Consider the following 16940-nt stretch of genomic DNA (forward strand, 5'->3'; position numbering starts at 1 on the left):
CCCCGCTCTACTTCCTCCTGATTTAGTTTATTTATAAATGTTAGACTAATTCTCATAATAAAGTTTTGGCCCTATAGGAGGACAGAGGATTACATTTTACATTTCTCTCTCTGGTGGTCTTCCTCTCTTTCTAACAGGACCATCATGGGACTGGGACCTGAACCTGAACCCAGCTATGCTTCAAAGTTAGAGTTAGTCAGCTTCAGTTACTTCACAATGTCAGCAACAACAGGAGCATCTTATTAAAGTCTAAACTCCACATTTCATAATAAAGTAGAAAAGTATTGTCCAACATGTCACAGGACACAAAGTTGTCAGATTTTAAAAGTGACATTAATTCTCATGATGAAGTCTTGGCTCCATTAGAGGACTAACAAGATAACATTAGTGCTAGAGTCTTTATAATGGTCCTGTTCTTTCAGAAAGACAATGAATGATAGAACAGGATGAGCAGAAAGCAAAAGCATTCAGTGAAGAGCTTCAGACTTTATTTTCTGGTTGATAGCTTCTAGTTTCTCCAGCAGTTTCTGTTTCTGGAGATTAAAAAGTAAATTTCTCTCTCTGGTTGTCTTCCTCTCTTTCTAACAGGACCTTCATGGAACCTGAACCCAGGTGTGTGTCCAGTAAGTGTGGCCGGTCAGTGGAACCATCGCTATATTTCAATGGATTTCCAACGTTAGAGTAAGTCAGCTTCAGTTACTTTATAATGTCAGCAACATTACAAAAATTTGAAAGAACAAGGGTGCCCTGATTGATCAACCGTCGATCATTATTGGCCGATATTTACTAAAAACGATGGAACGAATTCTGAAAGTCGAATACAATTTGATTTAGTAAAAAAATACTATTCGAATGTTGAAATTACTAATCGAATGGGATTTTCTTTTATATAAATAGGTTGACTAACGTTAGCTAATCTCCCTCTTCTCAATTCTGATGAACAATAAGTTACAGGAGTGAGAAAGACAAGACATTGTGAGCCAACGTTACGTACCGAGTAACGTTAGTACAGGGGAGTGACATGCTGCTGCTGGAAATCAGAAGAAGGATGAGAAATAGTCTTAACGTGACTTTAATATCGACATCCACCGAGCCAAAATGCTTAGGTTATCAATAGATAGCGCGTTCTGGTTTGCTAACTGCGTCGTGAGTTATAGGAGCTTAGCCGGGAGCTTCATGGAGACAGCTAAAGTTAATGTTAGCTGCCCTACAGCTGTCAGAGTTAGCTTTGACTTGATATATTACCTTCTAACAGCTTCTCAGTAAAGTGACAATCTGGAAGAAACAGGTTGCTTATAAAGGTAAGGTAAAGGTACTTTATTGTCACATACACATATATGTAGCGAAATTCATTCTCTGCATTTAACCCATCCCTCAAGGGAGCAGTGGGCAGCCAATCACAGTGCCCGGGGACCAACTCCAGATCTGAGCCAGTGCCTTGATCAAGGGCACTGCCTGGAGAACCCTAGTACTAAATCAGTAAAGTCATAAAGTTGCCTTGCCCTACAACTAAGCCCCCAGGAAGAGCGCCATGTCTTAAAGCCACCATGGGCTTAGCAGCCAAGGGAGGAACTGCACCCTCTGGCCCAGAAAGACATTTCCCATAGACTTTGCATGGCGAAAAAACTTCTATATTTCTATTTTTTTGGGGTACATGAACTTACCAGCCCCAAAACACTTAAAAGGGTTCTTGTTTAAAACGCCACGTTTTTAACATTTACTAGTAGTGAATCCAGAGTTATTAAACTAGACATGATGAACGTGCACAATGGACGCGAGCAGACTGCACTCGTATGCTCACATGACTGTTCTCCCGAGGTTCTGTAGCTGTAATACTGGATATATATCTAATGGTTGTAATTCACCATGTGTTCTATTAATACGTCCATGGTATTATCTTATGATACATCCGATGGATGTATGCATGCTGTAAAGCCTGTAACGTGGATGAGAGATGAAACGGCAGGCTAACCTTAGTAGCTAGCGGTAGCTAGTAGCACGACATAATGATTAAATCTCCTTGTTTGTCTAAATACATCCATCGTTTATTTAGATAAGCAGGTAAACGATCAGCAACAACGAAAACACAATGTTTAACGTTAGTGAATATTTTAGACAAAGGACGAGTTCATGTTGCTACGACAACACAAACAAATTGTTGCTAGCATGTCCATCGTGACGTCGTGGGCTAGTTACCGCAGAAGATCCAAGCTCCATGTTTGCTTTATGCGCTTTTGAGCAACTCTCATTGGAATGAACGGGGCTTCCCACCGAACGCTGTATCCAGTTCTCTTAATACATCCATGACTGCAGCCTCCAGCCTGTTAGTCAGTCACCAAGGGACAGAGAACCAGTGGCAGTTCTAGACAAATTTTAGTAGGGGGGCCAAAGAGGGGCCAGTGTTTAACCAGGGTGGCACTTAAAAAATGGCAACAAATGATATTTAAAGATTATAAACTTTGTTTTACTTTAACATTATATAAACATTTATTTTGTACAAGGGTGAGTGCAGGTGCAAGAGAGGTAGGACCATAAAAAATGAAAAATGTCTACATGCATAGCAATATGTAGAGTCCATCATGAAGATTATACCAGTTTGGCCTAAATTAAAATGGTTGGGAATATATTCAAATTGGGCTGTACTGGTACATCATTCTTGGACTTGCTGGTATCTGTAGAAAAAGATATACAGTAAACATAGGGCACAACTACAACATTTATTATTATTGGTTAGGTTAGTTATTGCTATGTGAATGACAAAGCTAGCTACAGTATTTGGCCAACAAGGAATGCTTAGTACACACACACATTTTCAGCTCCAGTGGCTAACGTTTAAGGCTAACATTAAAATAAAACATATTAACCACAGCCTCATGAGTTGGCATGAGCTTTCTAAAATAGAAAGTGACGTTAATGTCTTGACTTACTGTACCTCAATTTCTTTCTTTCCAAATGTCATTTCTTCTTTTTCTCCCAAAGACGAACCCCGCTGGCCAGTCATCGCTCCCTTTCTCGGTGTCAGACTTCATTTTGTTTGTTGTCGTTAACACTAGCCAACTCAATTTTTAGAAAATGCAGCTGCGGTGAATTGGGGCTTGGGAAAATAACGCCGCCTGCGTCTGCGCAGGTGTGACCTGAAGCTAGACAGAGGAAACAGAATACTGCAAAAAAAAATTAGACAAAATAATTTTATAACATTTCGTCTCGTCTTGGTCAACGGAAATGAAGAGACATTTTAGCATAGTTTTTATTTTGTAAACCACATTTAGTCTAGTTTTATTATTCAACATTATTGCATTATACATTTAATTATAGTCATCGTCATATGTCCAGCATTTACGTTGAGTCTTGTTTTTGTCACGTGATAAAGGTTTCGTTGACGAAAACAACACTGATCACAACATTGTGTAAACCTAGCAAGGATACTGCCATTTTCATATTTGCTTCTGCTTCGATGAGTTTGCTTGGATAGGATTAAGTTTCTAAACACATCGAGACCAGACATTTACAAACCTGATTTCATTATCAGTGTGAGGAACAAAAGGAACACGTTATGTGCAAGAACAACAAGTCACTTAAGTAGATGCAATCGTTTTGCTTACCTTCGACTCATACAACAGGAAAAATCGTAGCTCCTCTCTCCAAGAGTAATTGCTGTCTCATTCACCAAGCAGCACCACACGTTGCAGGCAGGCTACATTGTTTGGGTGCGCCGCTCTAATTTACCCGTGTAGAACGTTGCGTCTCACATTAGTTCCGCTTTTGGCACTCACGTGTAAAACCATAATAAATTCATATTTATTTGTTTGGTCAGCACGGGGTGGCCAGGGACATGTCTACAGAGGCACGGGCCTCCCTCGCCTCCGTGTAGAACCGCCATTGCAGAGAACACTGTGGTGCCTGTCTCAGAAGTGTAACATTTACTGCACAGTGATCTTGCCATTATATTATAATGTAGTAACCACTGTCTGCGTGAAGTTTGGAAAACTGTAGCCACACTTCGCTTTACCAGCATCGGCGTGACTCAACGTGACTTTATCAATCTGCAGAGGTGACTTAACTTTCTCTCCATCTGCACCGCAACTCCTGTGTGTGTGTGTTTGTGTGTGTGTGTGTGTGTGTGTGTACAGTACAGGCCAAAAGTTTGGACACACCTTCTCATTCAATGTGTTTCTTTATTTTCATGACTATTTACATTGTAGATTCTCACTGAAGGCATCAAAACTATGAATGAACACATATGGAATTATGTACTTAACAAAAAGTGTGAAATAACTGAAAACATGTCTTATATTTTAGATTCTTCAAAGTAGCCACCCTTTGCTTTTTTTTTTTTGATAACTCTGCAAACCCTTGGTGTTCTCTCAATGAGCTTCATGAGGTAGTCACCTGAAATGGTTTTACCTTCACAGGTGTGCTTTGTCAGGGTTCATTAGTGGAATTATTTCCCTTATTAATAAAAAAGCAAAGGGTGGCTACTTTGAGGAATCTAAAATATAAGACATGTTTTCAGTTATTTCACACTTTTTTGTTAAGTACATAATTCCATATGTGTTCATTCATAGTTTTTATGCCTTCAGTGAGAATCTACAATGTAAATAGTCATGAAAATAAAAAGGAAACTCATGATGTGTGAATGAGAAGGTGTGTCCAAACTTTTGGCCTGTATTGTATGTGTGTGTGTCAGAGCTGAGCTGTCTGTCAACATGCAGAGAGGAGAAAATCAAATATCACAATATTTTTGACCAAATACATCAATGTCAATATTGTGGCGATATTGAAGGGTTCACTATTGGTGCTTTCACAAATATTTACACAATGAGAGTTTTGATAAATAATCACCAATAATGAGGATACAATGGCAAATTATAAAACAGTAAGTAAGTCCGGTAAGTCCAGAAAATTACATCACTTCACTGTAATGCAGCCTTTAAAACCAGGAAAAGACAACACTTATGTCATATTAAGATATATTAGATATCCAGAATGTAAGACTGAAATATCAATGTCAATATAATATCGATATATTGCCCAGCCCTAAGTACCGCCGTAATTCTGCACTTGTGTACCGATATCGTGAGACAACGTTTAACGTCAACGAGAAATATCATGTTTTAATATCGGCCCACAAGATGTTGTCAGACCTCTAATAAACAACCGGTTAGCTTAAAATCAGACTGGTTCAGACTGGTACACTGGACCGGACCAACTCTAGTTACCTCGTCCATCACTAACCAGAGATCTTTACCATGATGACAGAAGGGAGGTACTGCTGTATCTCCTAACCCTGCTCTACTTCCTCCTGATTTAGTTTATTTATAAATGTTGAGATTCATTCTCATAATAAAGTTTTGGCCCTATAGGAGGACAGAGGATTACAATTTACACATTTCTCTCTCTGCTGGTCTTCATCTCGTTCTAACAGGACGGTCTTGGGACTGGACTCTGATTATTCTGAACCTGAACCTGAACCCAGCTGTGTGTCCTTTAAGAGTGACTGGTCCAGGAAAACACCGCTAGCTTTCAGAAGACATCCAAAGGAAGAGTAAGTCATCTTCAGCTACTTTATAGGAAAAGTATCGTCCAGCATGTCACAGGACAGAAAGTTGTCTGATTTTAAAAGTGACATTAATTCTCATGATGAAGTCTTGGCTCCATTAGAGGACTAAAAAGATAACATTAGTGCTAGAGTCTTTATAATGGTCCTGTTCTTTCAGAAAGACAATGAATGATGGAACAGGATGAGCAGAGAGCAGAAAGCATTCAGTGAAGAGCTTCAGACTTTATTTTCTGGTTGATAGCTTCTAGTTTCTCCAGCAGCTTCTGTTTCTGGAGATTAAAAAGTGGATTTACCTCTCTGGTGGTCTTCCTCTCTTTCTAACAGGACCTTCATGGGACCTGAACCTGAACCCAGCTGTGTGTCCTTTAAGAGTGACTGGTCCAGGAAAACACCGCTAGCTTTCAGAAGACATCCAAAGGAAGAGTAAGTCATCTTCAGCTACTTTATAGGAAAAGTATCGTCCAACATGTCACAGGACAGAAAGTTGTCTGATTTTAAAAGTGACATTAATTGTCATGATGAAGTCATGGCTCCATTAGAGGACTAACAAGATAACATTAGTGCTAGAGTCTTTATAATGGTCCTGTTCTTTCAGAAAGCATTCAGTGAAGAGCTTCAGACTTTATTTTCTGGTTGATAGCTTCTAGTTTCTCCAGCAGATTCTGTTTCTGGAGATTAAAAAGTGGATTTACCTCTCTGGTGGTCTTCCTCTCTTTTTAACAGGACCATCTTTGGACTGGACTCTGAAGCTGAACCTGAACCCATCTGTGTGTCCATGAAGAGAAACAGGTCCATTGGGCCACCACTGTGTTTGAAAGGACATCTCCCAACCACAGAGTAAGTCATCAGTTACTTTATAACATCAGCAACGTTATTAGAAATAACAAACTCTTCCTGAAGAGCAGGAAAAGCCTTCATTTAATTGTATTGTTAATAATGAAGCCTATATACATATTCATATATTTTCAGTTATTTTATGCAGAAAGTATTTTACTGAAGATCCCTCAATACATTTGTTTTTCTATCAGGAGGAGACCAACGTCTCCTGAACCAGAACCCAGCTGTGTGTCCTTCAAGAGCGACTGGTCAAAGGATATTTTAATTGATTTTAAAAGACAACAACCCTCTGCTGAAAAAAGGTAAGCGGTTAGTAACATAAAATGATCTGATCCATATTTTAACTTTTATTTATCGAGATACATTTTATCAAGCCTGTAGGTTTATTTTAACCATAATTTTAGCTGCACAGTATTTATATATATATATATATATATATATATATATATGTGTGTGTGTGTGTGTGTGTGTGTACATACATATATATATATATATATATATATATATATATATATATATATATATATATATATATATATATATATATATATATATATATATATATATATATATATATATATATATATATATATATATATATATATATATATATATATATATATATATATATATATATATATATATATATATATATATATATATATACATATATATATATATATATATATATATATATATATATATATATATATATATATATATACATATATATATATATATATATATATATATATATATATATATATAATGTATATATATATATATATATGTATACACACACACATATATATATATATATATATATATATATATATATATATATATATATATATATATATATATATATATATATATATGTGTGTGTGTGTGTGTGTGTGTATGTATGTATGTATGTATGTATGGACTTCTGCCAAAAAGTAAGGCATTATTAGCATTTAATTGTTAATAATTAGGCCTATATTCCTATTTGTATTCTATTTTATGAAGGGAGACTTTTACTGAACATGTGACCATCAACAAATGTGTTTTTCTATCAGGAGGAGACTAGAGTCTCCTGAACCAGAACCTGAAACCAGCTGTGTGTCCTTCAAGAGCGACCGGTCGAAGGATGTTATTATTGATTTTAATGGAGGACAACCCTCTGCTGCTGAGAGGTAAGCTGTTAATAACATTAAATTATATATGTATATATTTATATGGATACTGGCTGTGACAATCACCTCCTTAAATTATTTTTTGCCTAGTTTTAAGCTAAATTATTACGTTACACCTTTTAGAGATTGGTTGTATTCATCTGGATATTTTATCTGGATGAGGGATTTTAGTCATCGGAGGACTGGATTTTAAGTTATTTTAAGTTACCAGAAAGAGTGCATTAGCCCTAGCCAAGCGAAGCTAAACGCTGCTAAGCTAGTGCTACATCCACACCTCCTGATGAGTCCCCACTTCCCTGCAAAATAACCTTGTTGTTCAGGAATGCCAACAAAGAAATAGCTGACCTTAGGGAAGATGCTCGTCGGATGTCTGAGGAATTAAAGACCAAAGACACCCTGCTAACCGCCTGCATGGACGTGGCTCATAATCGGTGGCTGTGGATCTCAACTCTCCCTGCAGCTCTCCAGGATACAGCGCCCTGGGATCCGTCCACCTGCAATCGTCCTTCCTTATGCTCGACGCCGAGCCACCGCTCGTCCTGGACAGAGGTGGTCTGCAGCTGGGAGAAGGCCTCTCCTCAGCCTCTCAAACCACTTTGATGCTTTGTCGGAGCTGGGTGTGAACCGGTGGCGTACCATCCTGCTCGGACGGCTTGGCGCCTCCTCCACGGTTGTCTAGTGATGCCCAGGGTCGCCCCACTGCGTTGCCAGCTCACAAGCTGTCATCGCAGGCAAATACTTCTGCCTCGCGATGGAAGTTACTCAAAGACGCAGTGATCAGGCGCTCTGGTGGCCTCCGCTGCCTGGCCCGGACAAATGACTCCATGCCTCAAAAACAATCTTCCCCACCGAGTAGGCAATATCCTTCTCCTCGTCCACGTTCCCCTGAGAACGCCACTCTGAATGCTTTCTCCCCGACGGCGAAGAACTGCACAGCCAAAACAAACAGACATTCTGTCACGGAATGGACATTTTAAAGGACAAAATACTGGCTTTAGCATCGTTATCAGAGAATATAGTATTTCAACTTAGCATGTTTCCTTAATATCTGATGACATATTGTGGTAATTTTTTTATTTATTATAATAATAATAATAATATAATACATTTGTTTTTCTATCAGGAGGAGACCAACGTCTCCTGAACCAGAACCCAGCTGTGTGTCCTTCAAGAGCGACCGGTCAAAGGATATTTTAATTGATTTTAAAAGACAACAACCCTCTGCTGAAAAAAGGTAAGCGGTTAGTAACATAAAATGATCTGATCCATATTTTAACTTTTATTTATCGAGATACATTTTATCAAGCCTGTAGGTTTATTTTAAGCATCGTTTTAGCTGCACAGTATAACCAGATATATATAATTTATTGATTTTAAACATGTTTCTGCCAGAAAGTAAGGCATTATTGGCATTTAATTGCTGTGTCCACTTTTTTTGTGCAACTGATTCATGTATATTTTCCTGCTCTTTTGTCCTATCACACTTATGATAATATAAATGTGGATAACGTTAGTGATATTGAGATGCTTACTACAGTTATTCTAGTGATGAATCGGCGAAAACATGTTTTATTTCTCTGATTGAGGGCTTTGTTCTAACGCCGCTGGGCGCTCTCTGTCTCTTCAGTCTCTCTCTAGACCATATAACGTTACCGTGCTTTTGGGCTGTCGTTGAAGCTCCGTCAAAAAATCTGCCATTTCAACCAGCTTTTTGTAACCTAAAAATAGAATATATTATGGATAATTTTATTTCTATAGTTTTTAGCTGACTTTACCAGCCGACGCCTCTATTGGCTGTCTCTTAAAGTGATGGTTCGGAGTAATTTACCCTAGGGTCCTTTGCACCATGACCTCGAGCCAAACACCCCCCCCAGAAGCTTTTTTCACCTGGGTCTAACATTGGGCGAGTTAGCGTAGAGTGGCGTTAGCCGCTGAATAACTTAAGCGCGGGGCTAATGGACCCACGTTTGTATCTAAGTAAATGACCCCACTAATAATGCCCGAAATGATACCAAAGGTCTACACTAGTACAAATAGGTTATGCTCTCATAAAATGATGGATTGGAAAGTTTGTAAGTACACCAGAAGTTTATGAACACTTGCCTGCTCTCTTCTGCTCTTTGTTGCTGCTACCTGCAGTTAGACGAGTGCTTAGGGGCCGTCTACAAATTACTACACCGAAAAGAGATACAACAAAAATATGTATTAATTTAATGATTAAATAAGGTAATGTCTCCAAACTTACCTCAATTACTTGTCTCCTGCTAGTTATATTACAGCACTTACTTTAAAAAATAAGTTAAATTAAAAATATTTTTGTTGCATCTCTTTTCGGTGTTGTAATTTGTAGACGTCCCTAAGCACTCGTCTCACAGCAGCAACAACAACAGCAGAGAGCAGAAGCCAGCAGGCAAGTGTTATTTACATAAACTTCTGGTGTACTTACAAACTTTACAATCCATCGTTTTAGAAGTACATAACCTATTTGTACTAGTGTAGACCTTTGGTATCATTTCGGACATTATTAGTGGGGTCATTTACGAGATACAAACGTGGGCCCATTAGCCCCTGCGCTAAGCTATTCAGCGGCTAACGCTACTCTACGCTAACTCGCCCAATGTTAGACCTAGGTGAAAAAAGCTTCTGGGGGGGTGTTTGGCTCGAGGTCATGGTGCAAGGACCCTAGGGTAAATTACTCTGAACCATAACTTTAAGGCCTTTTTATAGTTGTGCGTAGAATCGACAGCGCAGGGTCCGGCTTAGACGCAGACCCCTCTGCGTCTATGCCGGACCCTGCGCCGTAGCCTGATGTGCAACTCTCGAAAAATCTAACTACACGTCGCGGCGACGCACGCCGCTTGGCCGCGTTGCATTTCCCCCAACTCATTTCCTGGTTCTCCTTCTCCATAAACAACATGAAATCAATGAGAGGGTTAACTTCTCCTGCTCCAGATTTCCCACCGTGGTCAGAAAGAACAGGGGAGACACTTTGTTTCTCTCACTAGGACTCTAGAGTCGGTACTCACTCCGATTGCCGGCACTCTCTCACTTCTCCCTCTACCGCACACTCCCCACACACACACACACACGCGGCTCGACACACACAAGCGCACAAGTATAAACATTAGGGATGCACCGAATGGCCCAAAAGGGCATTTTCGGTTTTCAGCCGAAATACTTTTATCACCGAAACAATACGGCCGAAAATGTTGTGATGACGCAAACAGAAGCCGCGACCTGCACGTGTCAGTACCCGATCCGTTCCACCTGCAAAGCGTCTCCTAGGCAACAAGGTTGAGACGGACCACGGAGTGAAAACAATGAAAAGTACGCTCTTAGAGTCTGTCAGCACACGTTTCAGTGAGATCTATTTGGATCCTCTGCACTTCATCGTGACTGTACTTGATCCGCGTTATAAAGACCATTACTTGGTTGTGGAAATAAAACAGGGCGCACGAGAAATGATCCAGGCCGCGTGGAGACGGAGCGCGCACGGAGCAGGAGGAGATCAGAGCACAGAAAAAAAGACTCGTCTCTCTGCACCAGATGACGGGCATGCACCCTCGTTGTTTGATATGTTCAGTAAAATCCTGCAAGAAAGTGCCTCAAATAATAATAATAATAATAATAATAATAATAATAATAATAGGTAAGCTATTCTGTTCTTAGGCTACTATATACTGTATGTGACTATCAGGTTGTAGTCATATTACTGCTAGATATGTTTTTAATTAAACTATAACATTAATTTATACAATTGCAATGCCTTGATTTTAGTAAAGTTAGTACACAGTCATAGCCATAAATGCAATGGTACTGATAATTGGCATAATTTCTTTCGGTGTTTCGGTTTCTCGGTCTTGGTTTCCTCTCTTTCGGTTTCGGCCAAGAATTTTCATTTCGGTGCATCCCTAATAAACATCAGGCCACTTACATAGGCTACTGCGAGAGCTCTGCGTGGAGCCTCTGCACAACTGTAAAACGGCCTTTACATTCTAAAACCAGCCTCTGGAGACTCAATGACACCATCAGCTGTCTGCATTCTACAACGGTTTTGTATCGTCACAAAATCTTTGGTCTGAACTGGGCTTTAGACATGTTAACCAGCAATGGGGGCTCCAGGTATCCAGCTTACTTATGATCATCTCTTGCAAGTCAGCTGCCCTTGTGTTAAGGCCATCCGTTGTTGGGGGCTTGGTACTCAATCTCGGTAACCCCCAATGTAACCCCTTTTCCTGGGGTCACAACCTGGGGGGGGGTTTCTGTACCGAACTCTACTGTTATGTAAAGTTATGTTCACTTAGTGCTGGGCTGTATACCGGTATTATTTTGTGGTATTCTATGAATTTTTAATATACCGGAATACCGGTGCATTGCCGCGGAGAGCTACGGCCGAAATAATCTTCGAGTGAATTGTGAATGCGACCCCTGTTAACTGCGTTCCCTTCTAAGTCATGGTAGCAACTTTATAACACAATAAAAAACCCACAACTAACACTAAAACACCATAGCAAAAAAACAATTTGTAACACTAATAATTGTACATTTATAAATTTACACCAGCATGCTGCGTAACATGATATCAGCTAGCCAGGTAGCATAACAGTGTGTTAAGCTGGGAGAGGCTCCGGTCGCTACTGCACATTCAAGAACAGACAAGAAAGATAGAGGATGAAGAAGACCAGAGATACACCAGAACATTGTGCGCTCAAATGAAGAGCCGTCTGTGACATAATTTAGCCACCATTGTTGCTGATCGTGCTAACGTTAAGACCTGTCACCTCAAGCATGCAGCGGAGCAACATTACGAACGCAATAACAATCCACCTACGGACCACACTGTATTTAAAATGTCTTGCCTTGCCGAAATACTTACGCCAAACTACTAACGTTATTCAAACAACACTGAAGGAGGCTGACAGCGAAGTCGCCACTGTTCATACATAACATTACAACACTAACGTTACCTGTGGCCAAGGTACCGTTAGTGCTATTTGGTTTTGAAAAAGAAGCAATGTTAAAGTTGTTGGTATGTGTATTTATAGGATTATGTTCACTGCAAGCGATCTGATCCGCCTCCTTTCAGACTCGATGTTAGAGAGATTTAAAGAGGTTTAAAGCACTTGGAGGTTTCAGGCACTATAGGGTGACTCCGAGCCTGGCTCCTCTTTCGTCTCACACGGTTGGACACCTTTACAGTCTGTTGCTCCTGGTCCAGAAAGATACTTCCATGGTTGGTGGATCTTCAAGCCGCTTTCATTTTGCCACATGCACACAGCTTGCTCATAGTTGTTTGTTCGTTGCCTGGATCTGGTGCCATTGTGTCCATTAGACAGGGGTGCTCACCCTACTGAAACAGGGGTTCACTTCTCTTCTTTTGTGTACAGTTATTAACGTCCCCGTTAACACTTATTGTGGCTGATGGTAGTGTCTGCATTATGTCGGGTATGGTTGTAGACAGTCAAACTATTCAGTATAAAAGAAAGTAGAAAGTAATATTTGGATATTTAAACATTTATAATTACTCTGGATGTACTGTCTCATTTAAACTATACATTCATATTTAAAGGTTTCATCAATTTATCTTACAGTACACACTACCCTTAAGGATACAAGCCCAGTCTGACTTGTTCCCCCAGTGATGGAAACTTTATAGCTGGAATTTTACCTTGGATACTGTAACCTAGTAATTTATTAAATATAAAATAACCGTATAAAAATAAAAAATATGACAAATATTTACACGTATAAAAGTAAAATTACTAACACATTAATTAAAACATGTTACACTTCCATGACCACAGAAGTTTCAGACCTCCTGGCCTCATAATAGACAGGACAATTTGTGCTTCTGTAGTCATTTGGACCAACCAAGACCAACATTTTAATGAAAACCATCTGATTCTATGTTGTAATCAACACTTTAAGTGAAAGGACTTTTACCTTGTTTGTCAGACATGATAATTCTTTCTGATTCCTCCACAGAGAGGACCAGAAAATCTCAGAGGTTCCCAGTGGTCAGTCTGCGCAGCAGCATCAAACACACCTGGACTCCATATTTATGGTCTGTACATGTATAATAACTACTTTTTACATCTATTGTGTTCACAATTATCTCCATGTTGCACTTTTAAGACCAGTGGGTTGTCAGTCAGTCCAACATGGATCTGATGTTTCTTCCATGATGTCATTCATATAATCTTTTGTTCCAGCTGCTGGAGGAGAACATTGTCACTTTTGTGAAGAACGAGCTGAAGAAGATCCAGAAGGTTCTGAATCCAGATTACCCAGAATGCTCAGAGAGTCAGAGGGACAATGAGGATGAAGAGCAGAGGAGGAGCAGCAGAGAGGCATTTCTGAAGATCACACTGCACTTCCTGAGGAGAATGAAGCAGGACGAGCTGGCTGACTGTCTGCAGAGCAGTAAGAGGATTTCTCTAAAGATTTAACTTGATGGATAAATGGGACGTTTACTAAGAGACTGACCAAAATGTGTTCCTGTTCAAAATTACTTAATGATTGTTTGTGTTATGTATTCATTCAGGAAGTCCAGCAGGAGTTTGTAAGCGTAAACTGAAATCTCACCTAAACAAGAAGTTCCAGTGTGTGTTTGAGGGGATTGCTAAAGCAGGAAACCAAACCCTTCTGAATCAGATGTTCACAGAGATCTACATCATGGAGGAAGGGACTGCAGAGGTCAATGATGAACATGAGGTCAGACAGATTGAAACAGCATCCAGGAAACCAGACAGACCAGAAACAACAATCAGACAAGAAGACATCTTTAAAACTCCACCTGGAAGAGATGAACCAATCAGAACAGTGATGACAAAGGGAGTGGCTGGCATCGGGAAAACAGTCTTAACACAGAAGTTCACTCTGGACTGGGCTGAAGACAAAGCCAACCAGGACATCCAGTTCACATTTCCATTCACCTTCAGAGAGCTGAATGTGCTGAAAGAGAAGAAGTACAGTTTGGTGGAACTTGTTGATTACTTCTTTAGTGAAACCAAAGAAGCAGGAATCTGCAGGTTTGAAGAGGTTGTGTTCATCTTTGACGGTCTGGATGAGTGTCGACTTCCTCTGGACTTCCTCAACACTGAGATCCTGACTGATGTTACAGAGTCCACCTCAGTGGGTGTGCTGCTGACAAACCTCATCAGAGGGAATCTGCTTCCCTCTGCTCGCCTCTGGATAACCACACGACCTGCAGCAGCCAATCAGATCCCTCCTGGGTGTGTTGACATGGTGACAGAGGTCAGAGGGTTCACTGACCCACAGAAGGAGGAGTACTTCAGGAAGAGATTCAGAGATGAGGAGCAGGCCAGCAGAATCATCTCCCACATCAAGAAATCACGAAGCCTCCACATCATGTGTCACATCCCAGTCTTCTGCTGGATCACTGCTACAGTTCTGGAGGACATGTTGAAGACCAGAGAGGGAGGAGAGCTGCCCAAGGCCCTGACTGAGATGTACATCTACTTCCTGGTGGTTCAGTCCAAAGTGAAGAACATCAAGTATGATGGAGGAGCTGAGACAGATCTACACTGGAGTCCAGACACCAGGAAGATGATCGAGTCTCTGGGAAAACTGGCTTTTGAGCAGCTGCAGAAAGGTAACCTGATCTTCTATGAATCAGACCTGACAGAGTGTGGCATCGATATCACAGCAGCCTCAGTGTACTCAGGAGTGTTCACACAGATCTTTAAAGAGGAGAGAGGACTGTACCAGGACAAGGTGTTCAGCTTCATCCATCTGAGTGTTCAGGAGTTCCTGGCCGCTCTTCATGTCCATCTGACATTCACCAACTATGGAGTCAACCTGCTGTCAGGAAAACCAACAACATCACGGGGATCTAAAGTGCTCAGAGACAGATCAACAGGTTTCTACCGGAGTGCTGTATACAAGGCCTTACAGAGTCCAAATGGACACCTGGACTTGTTCCTCCGCTTCCTCCTGGGTCTTTCACTGCAGACCAATCAGAATCTCCTACGAGGCCTGCTGTCACAGACAGGAAGTAACTCAGAGACCAATCAGGAAACAGCTGAGTACATCAAGAAGAAGATCAGTAAGAATCTGTCGGCAGAGAGAAGCATCAATCTGTTCCACTGTCTGAATGAACTGAATGATCGTTCTCTAGTGGAGGAGATCCAACAGGCCCTGAGATCAGGAAGTCTCTCCACAGATAAACTGTCTCCTGCTCAGTGGTCAGCTCTGGTCTTCATCTTACTGTCATCAGAAGAAGATCTGGACGTGTTTGACCTGAAGAAATTCTCTGCTTCAGAGGAGGCTCTTCTGAGGCTGTTGCCAGTGGTCAAAGCCTCCAACAAAGCTGTGTAAGTGGGATTTATTAATAAATAAATACTCTTATATCTTTCAACAGGAGTTAAATATGAATAACTTGTTTGCTTCCTGTTGTCTCTCCAGACTGAGTGGCTGTAACCTGTCAGACAGAAGCTGTAAAGCTCTGTCCTCAGTCCTCAGCTCTGAGTCCTCTAGTCTGAGAGAGCTGGACCTGAGTAACAACAACCTGCAGAATTCAGGAGTGAAGCATCTGTCGGCTGGACTGAAGAGTCCACACTGCACACTGGAGACTCTCAGGTCAGTTTAAAGTGTAAAGTGCAGGTTAACCACCACAACCAATTAATATGTAAATAAAGTGCTCAATATTGGTGTGGTTGGGCCCGTTTTAAAATGGTTTTCCTCTTAATTGAGTGATGGAACTTTTTCTGTATATGTAAATGGTATACTGTCTGAAACCACTCCATTCTTAAATGGTGTTCCTCAAGGCTCTGTCCTAGGTCCACTCTTATTCTTACTGTACATTACCCCTCTTGGAAAAATTTTGAACAACTTTAACAATGTGTCATACCATTTTTATGCGGATGACATACAGTTGTATTGCTCGTTCAATGACTGAGTTACACAAACTAACAGATTCATTGGACTGTATTTCCTGTGTAAAATCGTGGCTTGCTAGTAACTGCCTCCAATCAAATGCAAAAAAGACTGAAACCCTGATTGTAGCCCCAGGCTGTGAGATGGTTTTTCATGCTTTTATCTCTTCACGTTTAGATTATTGTAACTCTCTTTTTATGTTTCTTAACAAATCTGATGTAAATCGTCTTCAAATGGTTCAAAAGGCTTTTAACAGGATCTGGCAGAAGGACACACATTAATCCCATTTTGTCCTCCCTACATTGGTTACCTATAAAATTTCGTATTGAATTTAAAATATTGGTTTTAACTTTTAGAGCTTTAAATGGTCAGGCCCCAGAATACATTGCTGACTTGTTACGTTCATACTCCCCAGGCTGTGCCCTTCGATCAGCAGGCCAAAGTCTCTTAATGGTCCCAAAGACTCGCTA

The 16940-nt window shown here is 40.4% G+C and overlaps 1 protein-coding gene across 1 annotated transcript in view; it reads left to right on the top strand.

The window, feature by feature from the left end:
* Positions 1–16940, top strand: part of LOC114551252 (NLR family CARD domain-containing protein 3) — a 221525-nt gene that overhangs the window by 171706 nt on the left and 32879 nt on the right. The window contains exons 5-13 of the mRNA XM_028572423.1: positions 5455–5545; positions 5885–5983; positions 6284–6397; positions 6589–6699; positions 7456–7572; positions 8696–8806; positions 13558–13636; positions 13785–13995; positions 14117–15908. Of these exons, the coding sequence (XP_028428224.1) occupies positions 5455–5545; positions 5885–5983; positions 6284–6397; positions 6589–6699; positions 7456–7572; positions 8696–8806; positions 13558–13636; positions 13785–13995; positions 14117–15908 (2725 nt within the window). The remainder of the gene's footprint in view (positions 1–5454; positions 5546–5884; positions 5984–6283; positions 6398–6588; positions 6700–7455; positions 7573–8695; positions 8807–13557; positions 13637–13784; positions 13996–14116; positions 15909–16940) is intronic.

Source organism: Perca flavescens, chromosome 24 (assembly GCF_004354835.1).
Source record: "Perca flavescens isolate YP-PL-M2 chromosome 24, PFLA_1.0, whole genome shotgun sequence".
NCBI lineage: Eukaryota > Metazoa > Chordata > Actinopteri > Perciformes > Percidae > Perca > Perca flavescens.